This window comes from Clupea harengus, chromosome 12, assembly GCF_900700415.2.
Source record: "Clupea harengus chromosome 12, Ch_v2.0.2, whole genome shotgun sequence".
Taxonomy (NCBI): domain Eukaryota; kingdom Metazoa; phylum Chordata; class Actinopteri; order Clupeiformes; family Clupeidae; genus Clupea; species Clupea harengus.
In genome coordinates this window covers 8037590-8059032 of record NC_045163.1, presented here as the reverse complement: position 1 = coordinate 8059032, position 21443 = coordinate 8037590, and the positions used below count along the sequence as shown (strand labels likewise).

Sequence of the window (21443 nt, the reverse complement as noted above, 5' to 3'; positions counted from 1 at the left end):
TAGCGTTGTGATGGATTAAATCGCGTGTTGAGATTGCTGAAACCGAAGCGATTCTTTTGGGGCCACGTTCTGCTCCACGACGCATGTGGGGTATTTTTGCCATTAACATTCATGAGTGAGTTTCACTGTGTGCAAAACAAGCGTTTGTAGACCAGTTACCTCCCCTGAAAACGACCTGTTCATAGCATTACGTGAAGCTTTGCTACTAGACCACTAGTTTGAAATGGGAGCTATTCCTAGTTTAGTTCATCCAGATAATCCATTCAAGAAAAACGAAACAGGAATCGACCAGTCAGTTACCTACCTGTTTATGCCGTTACATAAAGCCTCGAAATGAGACCGCTCATTTGGAATTGGTGCTGTTTTAGTTAATGCACACACACACTGAATTAAAAGAAAATTAAAAGAACCTATCAATCAGTTACCCATCTGAATAACTATTTGTTTATATGTTACATAAAGGCTTGAGACCGGACCACTCATTTGGAGTTGGTGCAATTGCTATTTTAGCTGATGAAGATCCACTCAATTTTAGAAACATACCAATGTACGAACATACGAAATACACCAAAAAGTCACCTATTGCAATAGATATTATTAATATCTGTTAATACCATTACATAAAGACTTATAACTGGACCACTTACTTGGCACTGGTCCTATTTTAGTTAATGCCGACTCGCTCGATTTCAGAAAAAAAGTTTTATGTAGTTTGTAAATCATGTTAGTCTTACCCTAGGCTTTTAGCGAGGCAGGTACTAGGACAAAAATCATGCAATATGCATTGTTCAGATATCAATATGCTCTCTACCCAAATACAGTGAATTAGTCGCCACATAAATCTGCATGCGTTTAAGAGGCCCACTTCAGCTGGGCGGGGAGGCCAGGGGGTTGGTATGGGCAGGTGTGTAAATCATGAAGGGCGAACTGATAGATTTTTCTGTGTTAATGCAGCGAGCTCCTGCCGTTCCCATAACTCAGATGCCGCCGGCACACACCGATTTCACGGCAGGAGTCCAATCGGGGCGGGTCAGCGAATTGACACTACAATTGACCCATAGTGACCTCCCCAGGCCAATCTGGCTAATGGTGGTCCCAGACCTTTAGGTAGGGCTGGGCGACCCCCATCACCCCAACACACACACACACACACACACACCTGCAACATAGACACATACTCACGCAGACAACAACCCCCCTCACCCTATCACACACACACACACATGCACACATAAACACAGGGCCATAAAGACACACCGTTAAATACATACTCACCCCCACACACACAAATAAACACACTCTGTCTCTAACACACAGTCGCACACACATCGACCCACACACAAACACATACACACACTGAGCTACAACGTCACTTGTTCTTCCATGCGGGGGCCCTAACCTGGCTGTAGTTTAATAGCTGGCATGAGCAGAAGCCTTCAGTGTGGGGGGGCTCGTTAGTGCTGACCCTTCTCTCTCTCTGCAGGGCAGTTAAAATTAACAGCCTCAACCCCCCCCAATCACTTTATAATAATGCAGCAAGGCCTTTAACTCAGTGGGGCTTTAAACTGGCAACTGTCCTACCCTCAGAGACAGACACACTCGATACACACTCGATACACACGCAGCCCCTTGGCGGAGGCTTCCTCTGGAATAGGTTCTGTCCCTGAACTGGTGTTTCTCAGACAGAACTGGCAGACTGATTTATTCCTGAGTCAGACTGTAGGGTGTCGGAGTGTCCCTGGTTGAGGTCAGTGAAATGTTGGAGGCATTCACTTTACCGAAGACACTGTGGTAAAAACCTCCAGGCAACACAGGTGTGAGACTGCAGATTGATTCACGGCATTGGGGAAAGTTACAAGAACCACAAGGGTCAAGTAACAAATCCAAGCACCTTCTTATTACAAACTCAACTCATCACACAGTCCCATTATGTCAGTGAAAGACATGTTGATCCAACCAGTATTTGCTAATTTCTATCAAGACTAGGAAAAAGTGCACTGTATACATCCTTCCGTTTTGCTATTATTGTCCTTGCATGCTCCATCCCATGGTGTCAATTATGGACAGTATGTCAGCAGCCTTTCCTGCTACTGCTTAGGCCATGTATGTTACATTGTGGCTCATGTCTGTCAAGTCCCCAAAGCCCTGATTATATGTTCCTCATGTTACTCATTACAACAAAGGAATTTGTGTATGCACCAAAATGCATATTGCAGTCATAAGACATCAGGGACAGAAAGGAAGAGCATATCTTTCAAACTTAGTAAGCTTGAAGGATATGCTCTTATCACAACCTTATCTCAACTAAGCACCTAATAACCGACAACATTCAAATTGACTTCTTCCATCCATGTGTGCTGTGCATAGAGGAAGTAACATGAGCATCACAAAGGGGCCAAGAGCTGCCCATGCGAGGAACCAAGCTGGAGATGTTTGCTTCTGTGACACCATCTCATCTTCAGACAACAGAAAGCAGAGTGTCTCCCTGTGGTGTGACCCTGTGCAGAGCTGGGTGTGTTTCTCTCTCTGTGGTGTGAGACCCTGTCCAGAGCTGGGTGTGTTTCTCTCTCTCTCTGTGGTGTGAGACCCTGTGCAGAGCTGGGTGTGTTTCTCTCTCTGTGGTGTGAGACCCTGTCCAGAGCTGGGTGTGTTTCTCTCTCTCTCTGTGGTGTGAGACCCTGTGCAGAGCTGGGTGTGTTTCTCTCTCTCCGTGGGGGAGACCCTGTCCAGAGCTGGGTGTACCTCTCTGTGCGCAGCCACAACAAATAAGGCTGTTCAGCGGTGAAATCTCCCAGAGGATGAGCGCAGATTGGGGTTAAAGACGCAGCAGCCAGCCAGGGAGGATTAGCTGAAGCAGTAAGCCCCAAAGTTTCCTGATCTCCACACTCCACTCCACTCCTCCCCTCCCCTTTTCTCGTCTCTTCTCTTATTCCCATCTCTCTCCTCTCCTCTCTATTCTCTGTTCTCTTCTGATCTGTTTTTCTATTCTCCTCCTCTCCTCTCTTCCTCTCTACTGTCACCTCAGGACTCCTCCCCTTCTCTCTTTTGTTACTGGGGGCGGGTCCAGCTGAGGCTGTGGCGGTTTTTAAAGAGGACCTCTTATGTTCATTTTCAATATTCATAATGTTAGGGGTCTACTAGAATAGATTCACATTTAGATAGACAATAGATCTATTAATCTCATACTGAACTCTCTAATCACACTCTGTCTGAAACATTAACAATTTTTTGTTGCATTTAATCACTTTCTAGACAGGCTCCATTCATTTAGCATTTGGTTTTGATTGATTCTCTTGTTTCAATTTGCACCACCTCCTTAATCAAAAGTAATCAAAGTAATCAAATGTAGTAAGTTACATTACTACATATTTGTTTGTTTGTTACAAAAATAGTCACATTAGTTATTACATTTTTATCAGGGTAACTAGTAATCTGCCGCTTATTCAAGTCATTTCAAAAGTAACCTTTACAACCCTGAATGTAATGGCGTAAACTTTGTCAGTTGGAGGGTTCAATGTTTTTTTGTTTAAGTGGTTTAATTGTGTGAGAAAGTTAAACAATGGTTTCATAAAGAAGTGTTCAATTTCTCTCCCTCTATCACGTGTGAGTTTGTGTGTGTGTGTGTGTGTGTGTGTGTGTGTGTGTGTGTGTGTGTGTGTGTGTGTGTGAGTGAGGGGGTTAGGTGAGGGGTTTAATAAAGGAGGAGCATTCTTTTCTCTCCACTCCTCTCCTCACCTCTTCTCTTCTCTTCCTCTGTCTTTTCTCTTTCTATCCTATCCTTTCTTCTCCCATCCTCCACTCTGTCCTCTCCACTCCACTCATCTCTTCTCTCCTTCCATTCCCTCTCTTCTCCTCTCCTCTTTTTATCCTTTACTTTAATGGCCTTTCTTACTCCCCTCTCCTCTCTTCCTTTCCTCTCTCCTCTCCTCTCCTTTCTTACTTCCCTCTCTCTTCTCCTGTCTTCTCTGGTAGGCAACACATCAGATGGGTCTAATCTGTCCAGTGTGGGGCTGGCTGGACAGGTTCTGCAGTCAGTGAGTCAACTGAGTGTAGTCTCTCTCTCTCTCTCTCTCTCTCTCTCCTTGCTCTCTCTCCCTTTCTCTCTCTCTCTCACACACACACACACACACATAGACATGTACTTACACATGCACATGGCGCCCACACACAGACACACATAAATACTCACACACACACTCTCACATACACCAGGCATAGCAAGAAAAATAAAGTGCTTCAGAGAGCAAAACTATAGAATAAAAGGACACAGTACATAATTAAAAGTAATATAATTAAAGTAAGTGCAGTACTAGATTTTGGTTTGGATCTAAGAGCCCTACTTGGTTTATATTCTTTAAACATATCCTGAGATGTATCCTGGGTCCAAACCATTCAGTACTTTATAGACTAGTGACAGCACTTCTATTCTGTAACTGACTGGAGGCCAGTGTAAAGATTTTAGAACCGGAGTAACGTGTTCTGTTCTCTTGGTCCTGGGTAAAACTCTGGCAGCAGCATTTTGAATATGCAGCAGCTTTTTTAAAGGTCTTTTTTAAGGTGACAGAAAGCTGTTTTGGTAATTGCTGTGATATGGTGAAAATGAGATCTGAATACTAGAAAGCCAAGATTTCGGACTTGGTTTCCAGAGCCCCAGAGTCGAAAGTGTTTGCTAATGCTTACTTATGCTAAATTCTCTTTGTTGCCTAACAGAATAATCTCTGTTTTGTCCTTATTTAATTTAAGAACATTTTGGCTCTTTAACATTGACACAGTGAGTCTATTGGGCTGTAGTCATCTTGTGAGAGAGAACCAGATATATCTGTGTATCATCTGCATAAATGCAATCAATTTTATTCTGTAGAATTTAGCCCAAAGGCAGCATATAGATTGAATAGTGGAGGTCTGAGAACTGATCCCTGGGGAACTCCACATGTCATGGCCACTCTATCAGATTCATAACTGCCAATGGTTAGAAAGTTACTCCAGCCTTCTAAATAAGACCTGAACCAATAAAGGACTGCTCCTGAAAGTGCTACTCAATTTTCCAACCTGAATCAGTATTCAGCCATATATCATTTAACACTTTTATACAAGCCATTTCAAACTGTGGTGATGTCAGAAGCCTGATTGAAAAAACAGCTTGAGTTAAAATACATTTCTGAGTTGATTGAAAACAGCTTTCTCGTAGCTATAAAAGGAAGATTTGGTGCAGGTCTATAGTTGTTCACAGAGGGATCCAGAGTTGCATTTATTTTTTCTGATAGCAGTGAACCATTAACTTTTCAACTTTTTTAACTAAATTTACACTTAGAATCTATACCTTTCTGCTTATCACTGAGACAACTTTTTCCACAGACACATAGTTTATGCAACACCACACACACATGCGCACGTACGTTTGATACTCAATCAGTGCACAACCATGGCTCCAGCTTTACAGTGCTGACATCCACCTAATGATCTGAAAGCTGGCTTTTCTGATCACGCAAAAACAGCATTTGCCCTCTCTCGTTCTCTCTCTCTCTCTCTCGTTCACTCACTGTCTTTGTAGTGAGGACAGACAAAAAAAAGCTTGCACTGCACACAATGTCAACAAGAATAAATTGCACGTCTTTTCCAAACAGAGCAATTTCTCTACCATCTGTTCAGTAGCGTAAATCAGTTCTTGTTGATGCAAGCTTCTTCCCTCTGCAAACTACCAGCGTCGCCGAAGCCAAGAGAGTAATCCTGCGTCGCTTGCCACCACTAAATCATGCACACACCCTGGGCATTCGGGGCTCCATGTATATCACCCGGAAAATTATGAATATATGTACGATGCACCAGATGCAGGCTAGGACCCCCCCTGTGCACAGCATTGGCGTAATTGATTCCCCCCCCCCCCCCTCCTTCCCCGCTCCTCACTTTGTTTACTTTCTTTTCCTTGCATTTCTGTTTCTTTTCTTCCCCATCAAATTATATTATTTCCACAAATAATATAAATGTTTTTTTACTGAACTTAGTTTAAATTAAGTCATTTTAATTATTTGGCTTCATTAAAGACATAGTACTGGATTGTCCTTAATTTATTTTGGAAATCACTCAATGTATTTGTAAAAAAAAAATGTTCTATATGTTCTATATTGTCAGAAACTGTGCTTGACTACACCACGTATGTGAACATGACCATAAATAGAAACTGCCTAAAGCTCTTTGGCCGTGATGACCATATTGACATCCCCCGGACTTTTATTGACATCCCAGGAAATCCAGGAAATCTTGGGCTCAACCTCGGACTATCCAAACCCCCCCTCCCCTCCCAACCCCCTCAGCCCTCTGCAGATGTTACCACTGCATCCTAATCCCAGCAGTCCCCTTATGCCAGGGATTAGCACCCACAACAAGCAATCTGAAGAGGAAGGGGGAGAGGGAGAGAAAAGAGAGAGAACGAAGGAGAAAGAGAGAGAGAGAGAGTTAGTTACATCCACATGTTTAACTGTAGATATGGACATGTGACCTTGGAGGGACTCTGGGATGCTTTATGTAGCTTGTGTGTGTCTCACACATACAGCTGATATTTACACACTGTCACATTCACACACTGAACCACACACACACACACACACACACACACACACACACACACACACACACTTTGTGACAATATTGTTATCCATGTTGAGTTCATGAAGGAGTTCACATATGATATGACTCTGGTGTAGTGGGCAGGATGGATCATGTGTATTCTTCTGTAGATATTGAAATAATATCTAATTTCTTAAAATGGAGAAGGACTGCAAACAATACCAATTTGGAATTTGTTTACTGCTGCACCATCATCATAATGTTTAAATTATCAGTTAAGAAATTATCTATTTTTATAACCAAAATAAAATAAGAGTGGTATAACTGAAAGAAATTGATTGAGCCATAGGAATGGTTCCTGAGACATTAAAACAACAATATGCATCATTTTAAATGAAATATTCTTGTCTATTTATGCATACAAATGCCCGCATCTCCACACCACTCAAGAAGGCTTTAAAAATATTTCCTGCTTTGGCCTTTTGTGAGTGCGTCTACATATGCAAATATATGCAGTACTGATAAAAAGTGTCTAAAATGACAGCAATAAATAACAAGACAGCCAAGGCCAGGGAATCATGTTTAATGACAACAGATGGTGGCATGGCATTGTAGAGAGAGAGCGAGTGAGAGGAAGAGAGAGAGAGAGAGAGAGAGAGAGAGGAAATGAGAAAGGAATACAGAAAAAGAGAGAGAGGGAGAGTGAGAGGGAGGAATAACTGGCATAGGGACAATCAGGCCAGATTTGTAACACAGATCTGCGTCCCTTCGCTTGAGTCCAGAGTAAAAACAATGTCCCACAGCGAAGGTGAACAGGGGAGAAAAGCAATTCAAATCCCTGCAGAAAAAGGTCAGTTTGCTTTTAACCTCGTCTCTACTGCGCCCCCAGCCAGGGAAAGGTGTGCAATCGGAGCGTTGCGGCACTAGAAGGACATTACCATTTCTCAAACACACAACACTGTTTCCCTTTGTTTCTCATTTGCGATTTTCCCCCCACCACCACAGCTGTGAGTCCAGCCCTGCCACCAGACCAGACGCCCGGGAGACCCAGACATGATAGGCTTCCCAGGCCTGGCCTCGTCCTTGCAGGCCCTGGAAGAGGCTGGACACTGGGCACTAACCCCTGGCTCTCTGGCCTGTGGGGATGCGTTAAACAAGCTCCCGGCGCCACATCCCTGCGAGTCTTTAATTAAACTGCTTTTAATTAAAGTCCCTTGGCCCTTATGAGCTCCTCATAATTGATTTAATTTGTCTTTCCGCTCTCACCTCTACTTAGGTAATGAATTAATTGATTTACCTCCAGAGTATTTCTGAGTTTTCTAAGAGGATTTTGACATCTTACCTCTTTAATCTTGTATTTGTTGGCCTCTTATCAATTCAGACCAGTCACTGGGTCATGCCACTTAGTCTCAAGTCCAGAAGAGGTCAAACGGTTTCCTCTGCCGAGGCACTTGCAACAAGCACGTTAGGAGTAAAACAAAGAGAGAATTAATAATTACAACAAAATGTAGTTATTGTGAAATTATAACATCTTCAGTATCATGATATGAATTATATTGTTTATTTTTTTTAAATCACACTGCACACATTTTCCATTTTAGATCTTGTAAGTAAGTTTTTCAGTATCATGATATCAAATATTTATTATTCTAAAAATACTCATTTTTTATCAGTGTTGCCTACACATTTTCCAACGATATAGACTACAAACCACCTTTACATTCTACCTGATGATGGACACAGAGACCATTATAATGATGTGCAAATACTGCCCTCTTATGGTGTTTCTGAATATTGCAGTGCATTAGTTCATTACCAAGTAGAAAGCCTGTGAACATTCTAGTTCACAATTTCCCCTCTTTTACCTCTCTTAATTGCCTAATTATCCACAGAAAGTCATAAATAACCACAGTATCATTTCAAACAGACTGATAATGTACTACTCATATTGACAGGGACCTTGCATTGACCCTACAGTATTCCTAAATCAAATGGTCCTTTGTTTTACACATCATTCATTCTCACTTAACAGGTGAACACTGCTTTAAAAATCACAATCATTGTGATAAATACATTATGACTTGTCTACTCTCCTCTGACACGCCGCAGATTATTGATCCCTCACTAATTAATACTCTGAGCCAGACCTCCCTCTGCAAGTGGTAAACTGCGTCGTTATGACGGTGAATAAATCACGTAGCTGAGACGCAGATGTGAGGTTTCACACAAGTGGAGGTTAACACTGGAGTGACTGCATCAGGAGAGGTGGTTCCGAGGTGCTTCGGACTGAAGCCAGCATCAGGACCACACAGATGTTGGGATGATGAGGAACAGTTCTGAGGGATAATGCCAGCGGAGGAGGCTGACTGCTGAGAACTTCAGCAACACACAAGGGGGTGGGGGTGAGGGCTGCCTTCTCCAAAGGATGCCCATCCACTTTAATTATCACCAGTCACCCTAGAAGTCCTTCCTGCCTCTCCTTCTATCTCAGTGTCCAAGTCTGTCATTAATCTTGGCAGGCGCTCAAATTATTACAGTGTTGATTAAATTAGTAAAAGCAATCACAATCTTGAAGCAAGTTAATTGGGAGAATTTATTTAGCCCATGTGACAGCTTTATGCATGTTTGATTAAGTATTATAAGGTTTGTTTTTCTGATTTTGCATAATATACCTTTAAATCCTAGGCAAAGTGATCAGGCGCGCCATTAACGAGTGTAATAAAGTCTTTTTAAAAACGCGTCCGTGTTTATGATTTATCCGGCGAGCTGCGTCTCCGCGGAGCACGACTGGTCTGCTGACAAACAAGCAGGATGTAATCTAACGGCCATGCCATAAATCTGCTCCCTGAAGGTTGCTCGCCGTGCTGGAAAAGTTAAGCAGAGGTGAGTGCAAGTTTATGTGGGTGAACGCGCACATATAAGACACACACACACAGTCATTAACAAACATACACACATGCAGAAGCTTTTGCAAAAAAGTGGACAAGAGATCCAAATATGGAAGCTAGGGCTCACCCTTGTAAAGTTAGGAGCTGGAAGGCTCTCAGTGTAAATTAATTCATTGGAAGCCTAGATAATGTGACTTATGACCATAAAATTAGAGTCTGGACTTTTTATGCAACACTAGACACATTTCTATGTCAGACTGTCACTTACTGTTGCGAGGTATTCCATCATTTTAACTACTTGGAATGTGTGAAATTATAAACAAATTACAGATTTGAATCAACATGTCCAACCACAGTGGATCTCATTTGAGGGGCAGATATGTACATAGGCTACATTAGAGAGCACGGCGTAAACAGCAACTTGCCAGTCAGCAGAAAGGGCGCTGTGTCTTTTTATTTTATGTTGAATGTACTAAAACTGTGGCTGATCGCATAATGAATACATTTTACCGCCCTCGAACCGTAACTTGCGATGCCTGCAACTGAACAATATAATTCAATCACAGACGCAATTGAATGGTATAATCATGGACTGCGGGCCCTTCAGCAGCAGGGCAGGGGGGGTAGTGTGCTTTCCTGTTTGTGCATAATGTAGTTCCCAGAATTCAGTGTGTTCTTCGCTGTTATATGAAAATGTCTAATTATGTGCATACGTTTTGTCTAGTGTTACCATGCATAACTGTTATTATTTTGTTCATGTGTTAAGCTGTTTATGCCTGGGTTAGCTATCGTGTAGCTGTCACCCTCACTGTCTTAGTTTTGACAGACCAGACGTTTGCTTGTTTTGAGTGTTTAGACAAATTGTCCTGGGGATGAATGGGCTTTGGGGCACAGGAGCTGCATTAAGACCGAACTTTCCAACCTGCTGTGCATTCTCCCTGGCTAACTCGCCACATAGATGTCAGAAGTTGGATGACCATTGTGCCAAAGGATGGAGAAAGTGATCCAGGCACTGCAGCGGACCATTATGCACACACTCCATTGCTTGGAGGGCCTGGCCTGCTGGAAGATGTAGCCCGCTGGAGATGGACGTTTCCGGGCTTGTCCTGATGGTTCCAGCATACAGCATCATCACTGCTCCTCAGTGAGGAATGCCGTTACGGGAGAACGCCTGCCATGTGCCGCTGTTGGCTACCCGCTGGTGCTGGTGCTGTGGTTGTAGCACTGCACGCGACTGTCAGAGAAGGCAGGCAACAGACCTCCACAGCGCCACTGACAGCCCAGGGGTCTTCTACATTGTTTCTTGCCTCCATACTCAATTTTATGAATTACACTCATTTCCCTTTTTCTGCTGACATTGGACAGAGATTTTTTTATTCTGTGATGAAAGTCTTAAATGTTCATGGTTTGTTTATGCATCAAAATTAATTAATCTATGATCATTAAAATGCATTTATTACCATTATTATAAGTAGTAGTATGCTCTCAATTATATGTTTGTTTATTGTATATTTATTGTTATATGTATGTTTATTGTAAGTTGCTTTGGATAAAAAAGTGTGTCCAATGCATAAACTTAAACACAATAAAATACTGTATTATGTATATACATAATTGATATGCTTAAGACATAATATTTATTTTATATTCCTTGTCATTTTCATTGTTATTTTACATTAATTGCCATTATCTTTTCCCTGCTGTATCTGTATTTATTTCTAATTTCCATATATACATATAATATAGACTATCAGTCTGCAATAAAGGACGACATGAAAATAAATGATAATTAATATCCACTGTGGGACTGAACCTGACTGTTACAGTGTTCCATCGACGCAGGTGGTCTCAAAGGATCATGCAGGAACTAATGTTCTTCTCTACTGACCACGATCACACAACACACAAGAACATCCAAAACACGAGGGAAAGGACCACAGGCACAATCATGTCATCCACTGATTATGGGCGTATGACCTCATCCTTATGGGGAAATCTGGGACAAGCAGAAAACGAGTGCTGAAGAATGACCTTCACTTATACACTAAACTCTATCTGTTTCTCATCCTTATGGGTAGATCTTGGACAAGCAGTGTGCTGAAGTATGACCTTCACTTATACACTAAACTCTATCTGTTTCTTAATACCCACTCGTAGGTGGTGGTACAAAAAAATTGCATTACCACAATTGATCATATTTCGAACACAAAGTTTAGACTGAAATGTGAAGTTCCCCCTGACAGGGTTAACCTGTTACACTGAAAATGCAATACACTAAATCAGTGTATGATTTAGTGTGTAACTATTCTGTGTGACTGTGCAGTAGGTCAACTAAAATGAAAACACTGGAGTTTAATATATATGGGCAACTATTTGACATTAGATACCATGATCCCTGTAGCATTTGAGGTTCTGAACTGAAAGGGATCTGTGTCTGGGCTAAATTGAGTGCTATCACACTGTCAGTTTTTATTAAGGAAGGTTCTGTTGGTGAGTTTATGGTGAGTATGAAAGTTATGTAGGTAGTGGGAAGCCTAACCAAGCTGTTTACATGAGAAAATGGCCATTTGTAATAGGCTGTGAGCCCCTCAAAGTGAGATAGAAATAGCATATTTCTTGCATTATTGTTCTTATTGTAACAGAAATACAAGTACATTTTCAAGTCTTAAAAGAGTACTTACGATGCGGACTGTTGAACGGTGTCATTCTCCCCGTATTGCATACAATACAAATCACAGCATTGAAGGATAGCACTGGCTGGACGCGTTGTTGTGACAACACTGTGCGACATGATTTTTGCGACATGCCGTATTTCGCAACGCCCATGACTTCGCATCTGAATTAACTATTGCAAGCCATTGCTGAATTTCCACATGTTAACTGATCTTCTTGCTGACATGATTCTAAACCCACACACGTGTTAAGGAACACTTGCAGAGACTGCATCTTGGTAATTATGTTGTCAATGTGTTTGATGTCTATAGCAGTCTTGCAAATCGTAGCGCCCTTGTTTAGATGGCTAGCTACAGATTGGTTAGCCAATGCATTCGTGCTTGAGCTCACTAGCGTTTGACAAGGGGTTTAAAGACGACATTGAAACAGACTTTTCAGTTTTATTTGCTTTTGATGTTAGGACGATCTTTTGAAAAACTCTTTCTCTCGTCACGGATATGAATTACTTGATACTACTGTATTTTCTGGTCGGGTAGAAGAGTAGGCAAGATAAAATGAAGAACAATGTGCAAGTCGTGGTGGCCCACATGACTTTTGGTCTATGTTGTTTATAGCTTTCCCTCTTGAAAGCTACAGAAAAAACTGTGATCAAACTGGGGTTGTTATTGTCATGACAGCAGTTACTTATGTTGTACATTTTCTGTTCGACTGTTTGTTTCTATTGGTGTGTGTAGAGAAAGAGAGAGTGAGGGTGCTGGCGTTAGTGCCTCTTTGAGAGAGAGTTTATATTTACATCTTAGGTGGATATATTTAAATTATGTCTGGTTTTCTCACAATGAGGTGAGAGGCAGGTGTATGACATGTTTACTAATGTTTGAATTGCATTGTTTGTAGAGTTGTGTTACCATGGACACAGCCCCAGACACTCTAAACGATGCCAGATAGACCGTTGTGACCGTGAGCGATGTTCTGCTGTACCGGAGACCTGCAGGTGTGCTGATGATGAGGAGCTCAGTCTGGCCATCAGCAGAGCAGACCTGCAGCTGGGCCGCGCCGCAGCCTGGGGCTCGCCTAGCCCATCCATGCCTGTGATCCCCATCCCTCGGCGGGTTCGCTCCTTCCATGGCCCCCACACTACCTGCATGCACTCGGCCTGCGGCCCGGCCCGCACCGCCCAGCTGGTGCGCTCCAAGTACAACAACTTCGACCTGTACCTGAAGTCCCGCTGGATGTACGGCTTTGTCCGCTTCCTGCTCTACTTCGGCTGCAGCCTGTTCACGTCTCTCCTGTGGGTGGCGCTGTCGGCCCTGTTCTGCCTGCAGTACGTGGGCGTGCGTATCTTCCTGCGGCTGCAGTACAAGCTGTCCATCATCCTGCTGCTGCTAGGCCACCAGCGCCTGGACTTCAGCCTCCTCAACGACCTCTTCATCTACAGCATGCACGTCACCATGTTCCTGGTGGGAGGCCTTGGCTGGTGCTTCATGGTCTTCGTGGACATGTAGGTCCACTGGACATGGGCACGCACAGGAGCAGACAACTCTCTAACACTGAAAAGGGACCTTTAGGGACCTTCGGCAGAGTGGGGCCACATGGTGCAGAGCTTGAGGAAGCACGCTGACCTTACGCGCTGGCCTGAAGGGAAACTCTGAAAGGGAACTTTTGGGGAAAAGAGTTCATGGAGCAGACATACAGTGTCCCAAAAAGAATTTTGGACAGTTAAACCATCAAAAAACGTCCATGATCGCAATTTCACAAATTGATTTAATAACATGTTGGATAAGTTGGTATTATTTCCATAGAAAATCACATTTAGTACTACTCCAGAAATATGTTGTACTAAAATAAATACATCGGGTTTTCTCCTAAGAATTAATGAGCATAACCCTTCTAACTCACAAACCATTTGAAACCGGGTCATAGGTATGGATATCGAGGGGGAGTGATGTGGTGTAAACCTTTCAAAAGCTCTAAGAATAAGACAGATAGAATAAAGTTTGCAAGAGACTTTGCACAGAAAGACAGAAGGTTTGGGGGAGGGGGGTTGTGGTGGTAAGAGGAGTCTAAATTGAACCCTCATGGATCTGCTGGAAAGCCTGTGTGGAGAAAGCTAGGGGAAGGAATTCCACACAGACTGCATTAAGGAGGTAGAGGTGAGAGTGTCTTAGTATGGGGTTGCTTTTCTTTCCATGGTGTAGGGGAATGTTATTTTATTATTTATTAATGGAATCTTAAACACTGAAGCGTATCAAGGAGGTTTTGATGCAAACTGAAAGAAATCAGCCAAACAATTATTCAAGCAACAGAAGTGGATCTTTCAGCAGGCTAAGGATCAGAGGCATGAATGCATGCTTGTCTTTGAATGACCCTCCCAGAGCCCTGACTTCAGTCTCATTGAGGTCCTATTGGATGCCGTGAAGAGAAAGCATTTCAGCTCAGTGATGCACTAGTGTGGATGAAATGAAAGCTTTGCTGGCAAAAATATGGAGGACATTTTCAGCACAGCTAGTAGAGAAATATGTTTATTCAGTGCCCAGATGTTTCCCAGCAATTCTGCAAGCTGCAAACTAAAGGTTGACAAATGAAATACTTAAACATTGTAACTGTGACCTTTTGTGAAGCCTCTCTTAAATGTCCAAATACTTTTTTGTCTTCATTTAGGACTATGTCTCTATTGTTTTATCATTTATAACCAAACAAGATTCTTTATGTGGACTATTTGGATTTGGACATGTATGTATGCTATCTTTCGTTTTTAAACGGCATTTAGTTTTTGCTGTTTTTTTTATGCAAGTGTGGCTGAAGTGTCGAAATACTTTCTGGGGCCACTGTAAGTGTACTTGAAGTCTCTGTAACTAAACTTGTTCAGCTATGTTTTTCTCGTTTGTTTGTTTGTTTGTTTGATTTTTTTAACATTCAATTATGCTGATGTTTTATATGATGCGCAATGGAACATTTGTGTGTTTTGTGTACAGATATTTGAAATGTACAGTTTGCGCTGCTTATTTGTTGCAATATGTCCCTCACCAGTGCGTTGCGCGGTCATTAGCTGTGTCTTGAAGGTTTGTATTGTGACCTCTTGTGGTTGGCCCTGAAACTGTAGTCCTGAGTCACATGTTCAATGAAGCCCTCATTCTAAAACAGATTGTTGCCTCCTTCAGTATTCTGAGGCCAGTAGCACCATGCCCAATGCTCCCCCCCCCTTCTGTACTGCCAACCAAAGTGGTGTGATGCCCATGTTTCATTGTGGGGCATTACGCACCAAACTTTGGCAGGAGCCCACTGAGGAGAAGCACAAGCGCTCTTTGTTCTGGGATCAAGACATCATATGCCTCATACTTGGCAAATCAAACATTTTAGTGTGACCCTTTGTGTTGGTAATGAATCGACAGCCGTGGCATTGGAGAACAGGGCATCACACACATGGCAGCACAATCTGGATGTAGAGGCGCAAGGAAGTGGTGCCACTGGAGCTGCCAAACGGTGTTAGTGCGACCACATCACTCCTGTCAAACGCCATCCTTCAACTCTGAACGCGCATGTCGTCCTGAGCACTCGCGAACGACATGCAGAGATTCACCCTGGCCTGTCTGTCTGATGGAGAGCTCTATTTTGGGGACTTTAATGCTTCAAATCTAAAGGCCTCTCAGGAAGTACATTGATGACTAAATGTATTAAATGTTTGTTTTTTTAAACTAACTTCTGTCGGCTTGTCTTTGCTGTAACTGATGTTACATGGTGACCTTTCCTGAAAATACAGATACAAATATACAAATACCCCTCTTAGATAGACGGGATCACATATAGCAATCACACAAGAAATGGTTAGTAGAATTCACACGTATTCCTGGGAATTGCACTAAATGTTGCAATTTTCCCTCCACCCGTAGCTGCGTCATCTGGGGGCATCCAGTCCCAGGTTCGATCCGTCTCAATGCAAGGCAGAGGATGTTGATGACAAAGGACCTGAGCACTCCTGGCTGTAGTCATTGTAGCCACCCCAGTCGCTAGTTGCTACTTTTCCCCCTGGAACTCTCAAAACACAACATGTCATTATGACTGGATGTCATAAACCGCAATCTAGTTCCTGTTACCACTTTGACTGTGCTGCACTTACACACGTGTGGCACTGCTTTGGGTCAGATGGATGAGTTTAATAAGAGGACCTGTTATAGCATGGGTTTTGCATACTGAATTTGCACTGTCACTGTGATGACAGTAAGAGCATAACAAACGAAAACTGCTGGCTTCATCTGAGATCCTGCACTGGTATGTGAGACATAAGGATACTGTTGCTTGAAAATGAGCTCAAGGTATCGTGTTAGTGTCTATGCTATGAAGGATCCTCTCCAGGGAATCCACTGCTGTTTGGCATGGGACTATAGTTAATCATCCATATCTGCCGCCTTGTCACCACACCAGACCCCTCTGTCGCTTGCACTCATCAGATTCCTTACCATCACTCCTGACCCTGTTTCTGGGTGCTACACTCCCCTGGATTTATCTACTTTTCTTCAGTTAGAAAATGATTTTAATTCATTTTCCTTTTCCACTACAATCACCGTAGTGGCACAGATGCCACATACAAATCAATATCTGTATATTTGTATCTGTAAAAGGAATTACAGCCTTCACAGATATCTGAATAGGATAGGACAGATACCAACACCTTGCAGACATATTAGCCTATCATTGTTATAATTACTGTTGTTCTGTTGACATCGTCATCATTTACACATGCACTAATTCACTGAAATGGCTGTTCTATGAAAACTTATTTTTACTCTCGGTGTAAATAGATGCACCTGTAAGTCAATGCCATAACACCATTACATCCAGCAAGTCGTCATCAACTAATGTATTTGCCGACCGGGTGACTCATGGCTGGCAATTCCTTGAGAACACAGTAGCCCATAGCCTGACGCAGAGGTAATACTCAAGAACGCGTGGAATTACTGTAAACTCCCGTTGAAGGTCCACAGGCATATTAGTGTTCAGGACTATGATTATCAGTATTCATGGATCTATACATCAAATACTGCATCTGTATCACTTGCAATGTCGGTAATCAACTTGTACAACTTGGCAGCATTCTATCCTCATTCTGCCGGCACCGGGTTTTGGACACCGGTCATGGGCCGGTAGCCATTGTCATTGGTCGATTTCGGCTCTCCTGTCTCTCTTAATATGTTAGCTACAGTACAGTATGCATCGTCTGTGTCTTTAAAAACTCCTAACCGATGCGCGCATGATGTCAGGCTAAGCGCAGTTCAGCTGCCGTCCATGTGAGACGAAATCACTTCCTGGACTTGGAAAGAGGCACGCAGTATAGAAAGAGAGAGAGAGAGTGAGAAAGAGAGAGAGAGGGAGGGAGAGAGAGAGATGGGGGCAGAAAGCTAGGGAAAGAGCTATCAAACGAGGTGAAGCAGGGGCCTGGCTGGGCAAATAAGGACCCTGCAAACTTTGCATCGGAAGAAATAACAGTACGGACCAGAGGAAGAATTTTATGGCGGAGAGATACATCGGGTAAAAAAATATCCTTCCTTCTTATCATCGCTTGATATTTTACATCGCATGATTGTGTGACGCGGTCTCAGTGTTTTATTTCCTCGTTGAAGAACTACTTAATTTTTTATATATCTGCCGTATTATTTTATAAACGTTACGTCGCCCGGATGGAACAATAATCAGAATCCTTGTTGTTGGTTGACTTCGCTGCTTGATGTAAGTGAATTTTAGTATATTTTGACGTGTTGGTACACTCCGCATCATGACATTGATTTGATAATGCAACTTCATTCCCCCAAAATAAAACTCAGCAGCGCAGGAATGTTGGCAGTCTCCGAGAGTACCGTATAGGCCCTGGCTTTGTACAGCTCTCACTGTAACGTTACAATGACACTTTTATCCCTAAAATATTTTGAGTGTTGTGTGGTGTGATAAGAAATCGCTCACAGTCTGTGTCAAACCATTCTAAAACGCACCTCGAACGGATAGTCATTTAGCCTTTGGTGGAAATAGTTTTCACCCATATGGGTCCATATGTTTGCTTTTAAAGCGGCATGGTGATAGATGGGCCTTGTCGAAAAAATTAATAATGGTCGAAGTTTTTCCACCTTTGCAGAATTCAGTGACCTGTCATGGCACTCAGTTTAAGACTGTGCAGGGGAATGTGGGGTCTTGCCATTACAATAATACTTTCACTGGACAGAGGAAATGTTCTTCATGTAAATAATAGGCTGCGCTATTTCTGTCCATCAGGATCCAATTAGTTTGTCTATTACGGGTCAATTACAGGACTTTTTGAGGTTATGTTGACACATTACATTAACTTAGTGTTTGCTTTAATAATTTCGTGTTCGAAATTGGGAACGAAAGTAGTACTTCATTTATCATTTTAGCGGATTTTGTTAAATTCAAAGTTAGGTTAGTTGTCTCTAACATTGTAATTCCTAATATTTATGTGATGCATAGGTGTTGAACTTCAGTAAGGCCAACCCACCAAAACATTTCTGTATTCAAATACACATAATACAGATGTAGAATTACATTTATCTTCCCACCAGGAAACTGGGACGTACTTTTGCAATGTTAAAACGTTTAATGATCCTGGTCCAAGCTGTTAGTCTTGGTGAGGGAGTGTGTGGCTCCTTAACCTCTCTCTGCTGACTAGCATGTGTCACAGTCTGGTTTTCATGAAGCCTTGCCATGTGACTGGGCACAATGCCTCCTTTCCTATGCAAGTTGCATGTGCCTCATGGCATTTCCTGTGTTTTTCAGTCACACACACACACACGCACACACACACTGACACATACCCTCGTACTGTCTCCCTCTCACTCTTTTAACACATATTTCCTCGTCATTTCCTCTCTCTCTTCCCATTCTGTCTTTCTCCCTATCTTTCTTTAACTCAGTTATCTTCTCTCTCTCTCTCTCTTTCTGTCTGTTTCAGACTGAATGCACTTGGCAATAGCACACGTGTGCTTAGCCCCCATGTAAAATACATACATGTGGCTTCTCTTGCTGTGGGGGTTGGCTAGAGGATAGGTGTGAGGAGACTGAGTGAGTTGGCCTGCCTCCTGTGTGACTCCGTCCCACTGTGGAGAGTTTCCAGTGTCGCAGGCCCACACCAAAGCGTGTAAAACTCAGCCCAGCTTCTTCTCCCAATAAGCAAAGACGTGAAATACAACCGTGCCTCTCTGCCACCACCACTGGAGTCAGTTCCTGATCAGCACTGCGGCCGGACAGGAACTCTTTTGTTGCCGTTGTTCGGTTCCTTATTGTCTCTCTTTAAAAGTAGTCATGTGTGGCCCACATGTCGTGTGTGTGTGTGTCGTTTAAGTTTGTGACCCGACACATAAGGACGCGTGTCCTGTTTTTTTTTTTTTCTTTTCTTTCCTAAACGATAACCTTCACTGTCCTCGTGTTGGCTGTCTGCCAGGTTTCTGATGACGCTCAACAGCTGTATTTGTGCTCTGGTGTCCTGGGTTGCCCTCCCCAGACACTGCACTACTAAACATTCCACAAGGAGAAGGGGGGCAATGGTGAGTGGGGGGCCTGCTGGAGGGGGTAGTGTGAGTTGGGCTGCTGCCGCCGGGTTTATGTGGCATGGTTTGCCCCCACCCTAAAGGCCCCACAGTTAAACATGTGCTCATGTGCTGGCTTCTCTATGCAGCGGCCCAGGACAGAGAGACAAGATCGATAGGAGAGCCATGGCTCTGACTCCCCAGACTTTGCTCTGTTCCTTATCTCTTGATAAGAGTAATGATATCGGCATACTGTACACATACACACACAGACCTACACACATACTATACACATACACATACACACACACACACACACACACACGTACACACTCAGTCACACTCAGATATGCACAGCAGCACCTATACATGTGGAAACACTGTTTGTCACGTAGGAGCTCTCTCACACACACATAAAACATATTCAAAAACATGTATACATAGCCACTCTCAAACATACACACTGTCACGCCCAAACACAAAACAATGGGCCCTGATTTCATTAACCGGCAAAAGGCAAAGCAATGAGCAACAAGCAAAGTCTGTTGTGTATGAACTAAAGCTATTGTGTGGCGTGTGGGAGCATTGCGGTCACCAACCCATGTTAGCACTTAGGATATCGCTCATGCTATTAAATTAACAAAATTATTTTATAATTAAATTAGCTTTAGTTCATGCCTGATGGACTTTGCTCATTGCTCGTTGCTTTGCTCACTTCCCGTCAATGAAAATAGGGGCCCCATGTCTCTCGTGAAGCATTTATAGGTAGTAAATGTAAACCTAGCTAGCTGTTGGCTAGTGAGCTAAAAAGGCATTTTTGGTGTAATGTCAAAACAGTTGTTTCTTCACATTCTGTTGCTATTTCTAATTGAATTTGTAAGTTCTTTATGCTTTACACTAAAATGTCTACATATAGCACCTTTTAAACACATGCTATTTCTATCACATAGACACACATGCTCTCTCACTTACATATAGATCTAGTCAAACATATGTCAAATACAAATACATACAGTACAGATATATTTAACACACACACAGAGAGAGAGAGAGAGACACACACACTGTATATGGGGCTGATCGCTGTGTCATGTCCAAGTGGCAGGAGTGTGTGTGCTGTGTGTTTGCGGAGAGAGTGTGGTGGTTTCTGCACGTCCACAGTTCTTGGCCAGAGCTCTATGAGAGGATTGTGTGTGTGTGTGTGTGTGTGTGTGTGTGTGTGTGTGTGTGTGTGTGTGTGTGTGTGTGTGTGTGTGTGTGTGTGTGCGTCCAGGACTCCATTCATATGCCCTGTGCCCGCGACAGGCCAGAGAGCAAATGAGGCAAAGCGGAGGCCAGTGTGCATGGTACACTCTGCAGCTCCATCACACACACACACACACACACACTTCCCCCTCTCTCATCCTTGTGTGCCATCTGACTCGATGGGCTTACAGATAACACGCCAAAACATCCACAAAGTCAAGACACATTACCCATGATAGCTGGGCTGAAGTTTAGGTTTTCTTTTTTTTTCTTTTTGTCTGGTTGCGTAGGAACTGCTGTATACTTCCTTGCTGCCTTCTCCTAATGTGCTTCTTCCTGTTTAGGAGTGTGTTTACAGTCATATGTATGGTATCCACGTCCAAAGCATGTTCCTCAGGTTTCAACTCTCCAACCCTGTCAGGACATGTGACTAGCATGTAGCATGTATATTTATATATCTCACAAACCTCTCTCTAAAGGGGAAGCTTGCATTTGAGGGTGTGAAGAGAGAGTGTTGGGCATGTTGTTTTTCTCCGGGCTAAGTCAG

At 42.9% G+C, this 21443-nt stretch overlaps 2 protein-coding genes and 1 long non-coding RNA gene across 6 annotated transcripts in view; 2 read left to right on the top strand and 1 right to left on the bottom strand.

Annotated features, from left to right (window-relative positions):
- LOC116222823 overlaps positions 1 to 10630 on the bottom strand; it is an 18600-nt gene extending 7970 nt beyond the window's left edge. For both annotated transcript variants that reach the window (XR_004164793.2, XR_004164794.2), the window contains exon 1: positions 7907 to 10630. This is a non-coding gene — a long non-coding RNA (uncharacterized LOC116222823). The remainder of the gene's footprint in view (positions 1 to 7906) is intronic.
- Positions 10631 to 12256: 1626 nt separating this feature from the next.
- On the top strand, positions 12257 to 15821 carry tmem250 (transmembrane protein 250). The gene is made up of 2 exons (XM_012826363.3): positions 12257 to 12402; positions 13020 to 15821. Exon 2 carries the CDS (start codon positions 13208 to 13210, stop codon positions 13625 to 13627), a length of 420 nt encoding a protein of 139 aa, XP_012681817.1. The 5' UTR covers positions 12257 to 12402; positions 13020 to 13207; the 3' UTR covers positions 13628 to 15821.
- A 1269-nt stretch (positions 15822 to 17090) lies between these two features.
- LOC105890040 (nucleus accumbens-associated protein 2) overlaps positions 17091 to 21443 on the top strand; it is a 31552-nt gene continuing 27199 nt past the window's right edge. The window contains exon 1 of one of the 3 annotated variants that reach the window (XM_031577367.2): positions 17091 to 17648. The gene's annotated coding sequence lies outside the window, so the exon portion shown is untranslated. Of the gene's footprint in view, positions 17847 to 21443 lie in introns of all 3 variants that reach the window. The other 2 variants (XM_012816036.3, XM_012816029.3) reach the window with 2 other exon arrangements.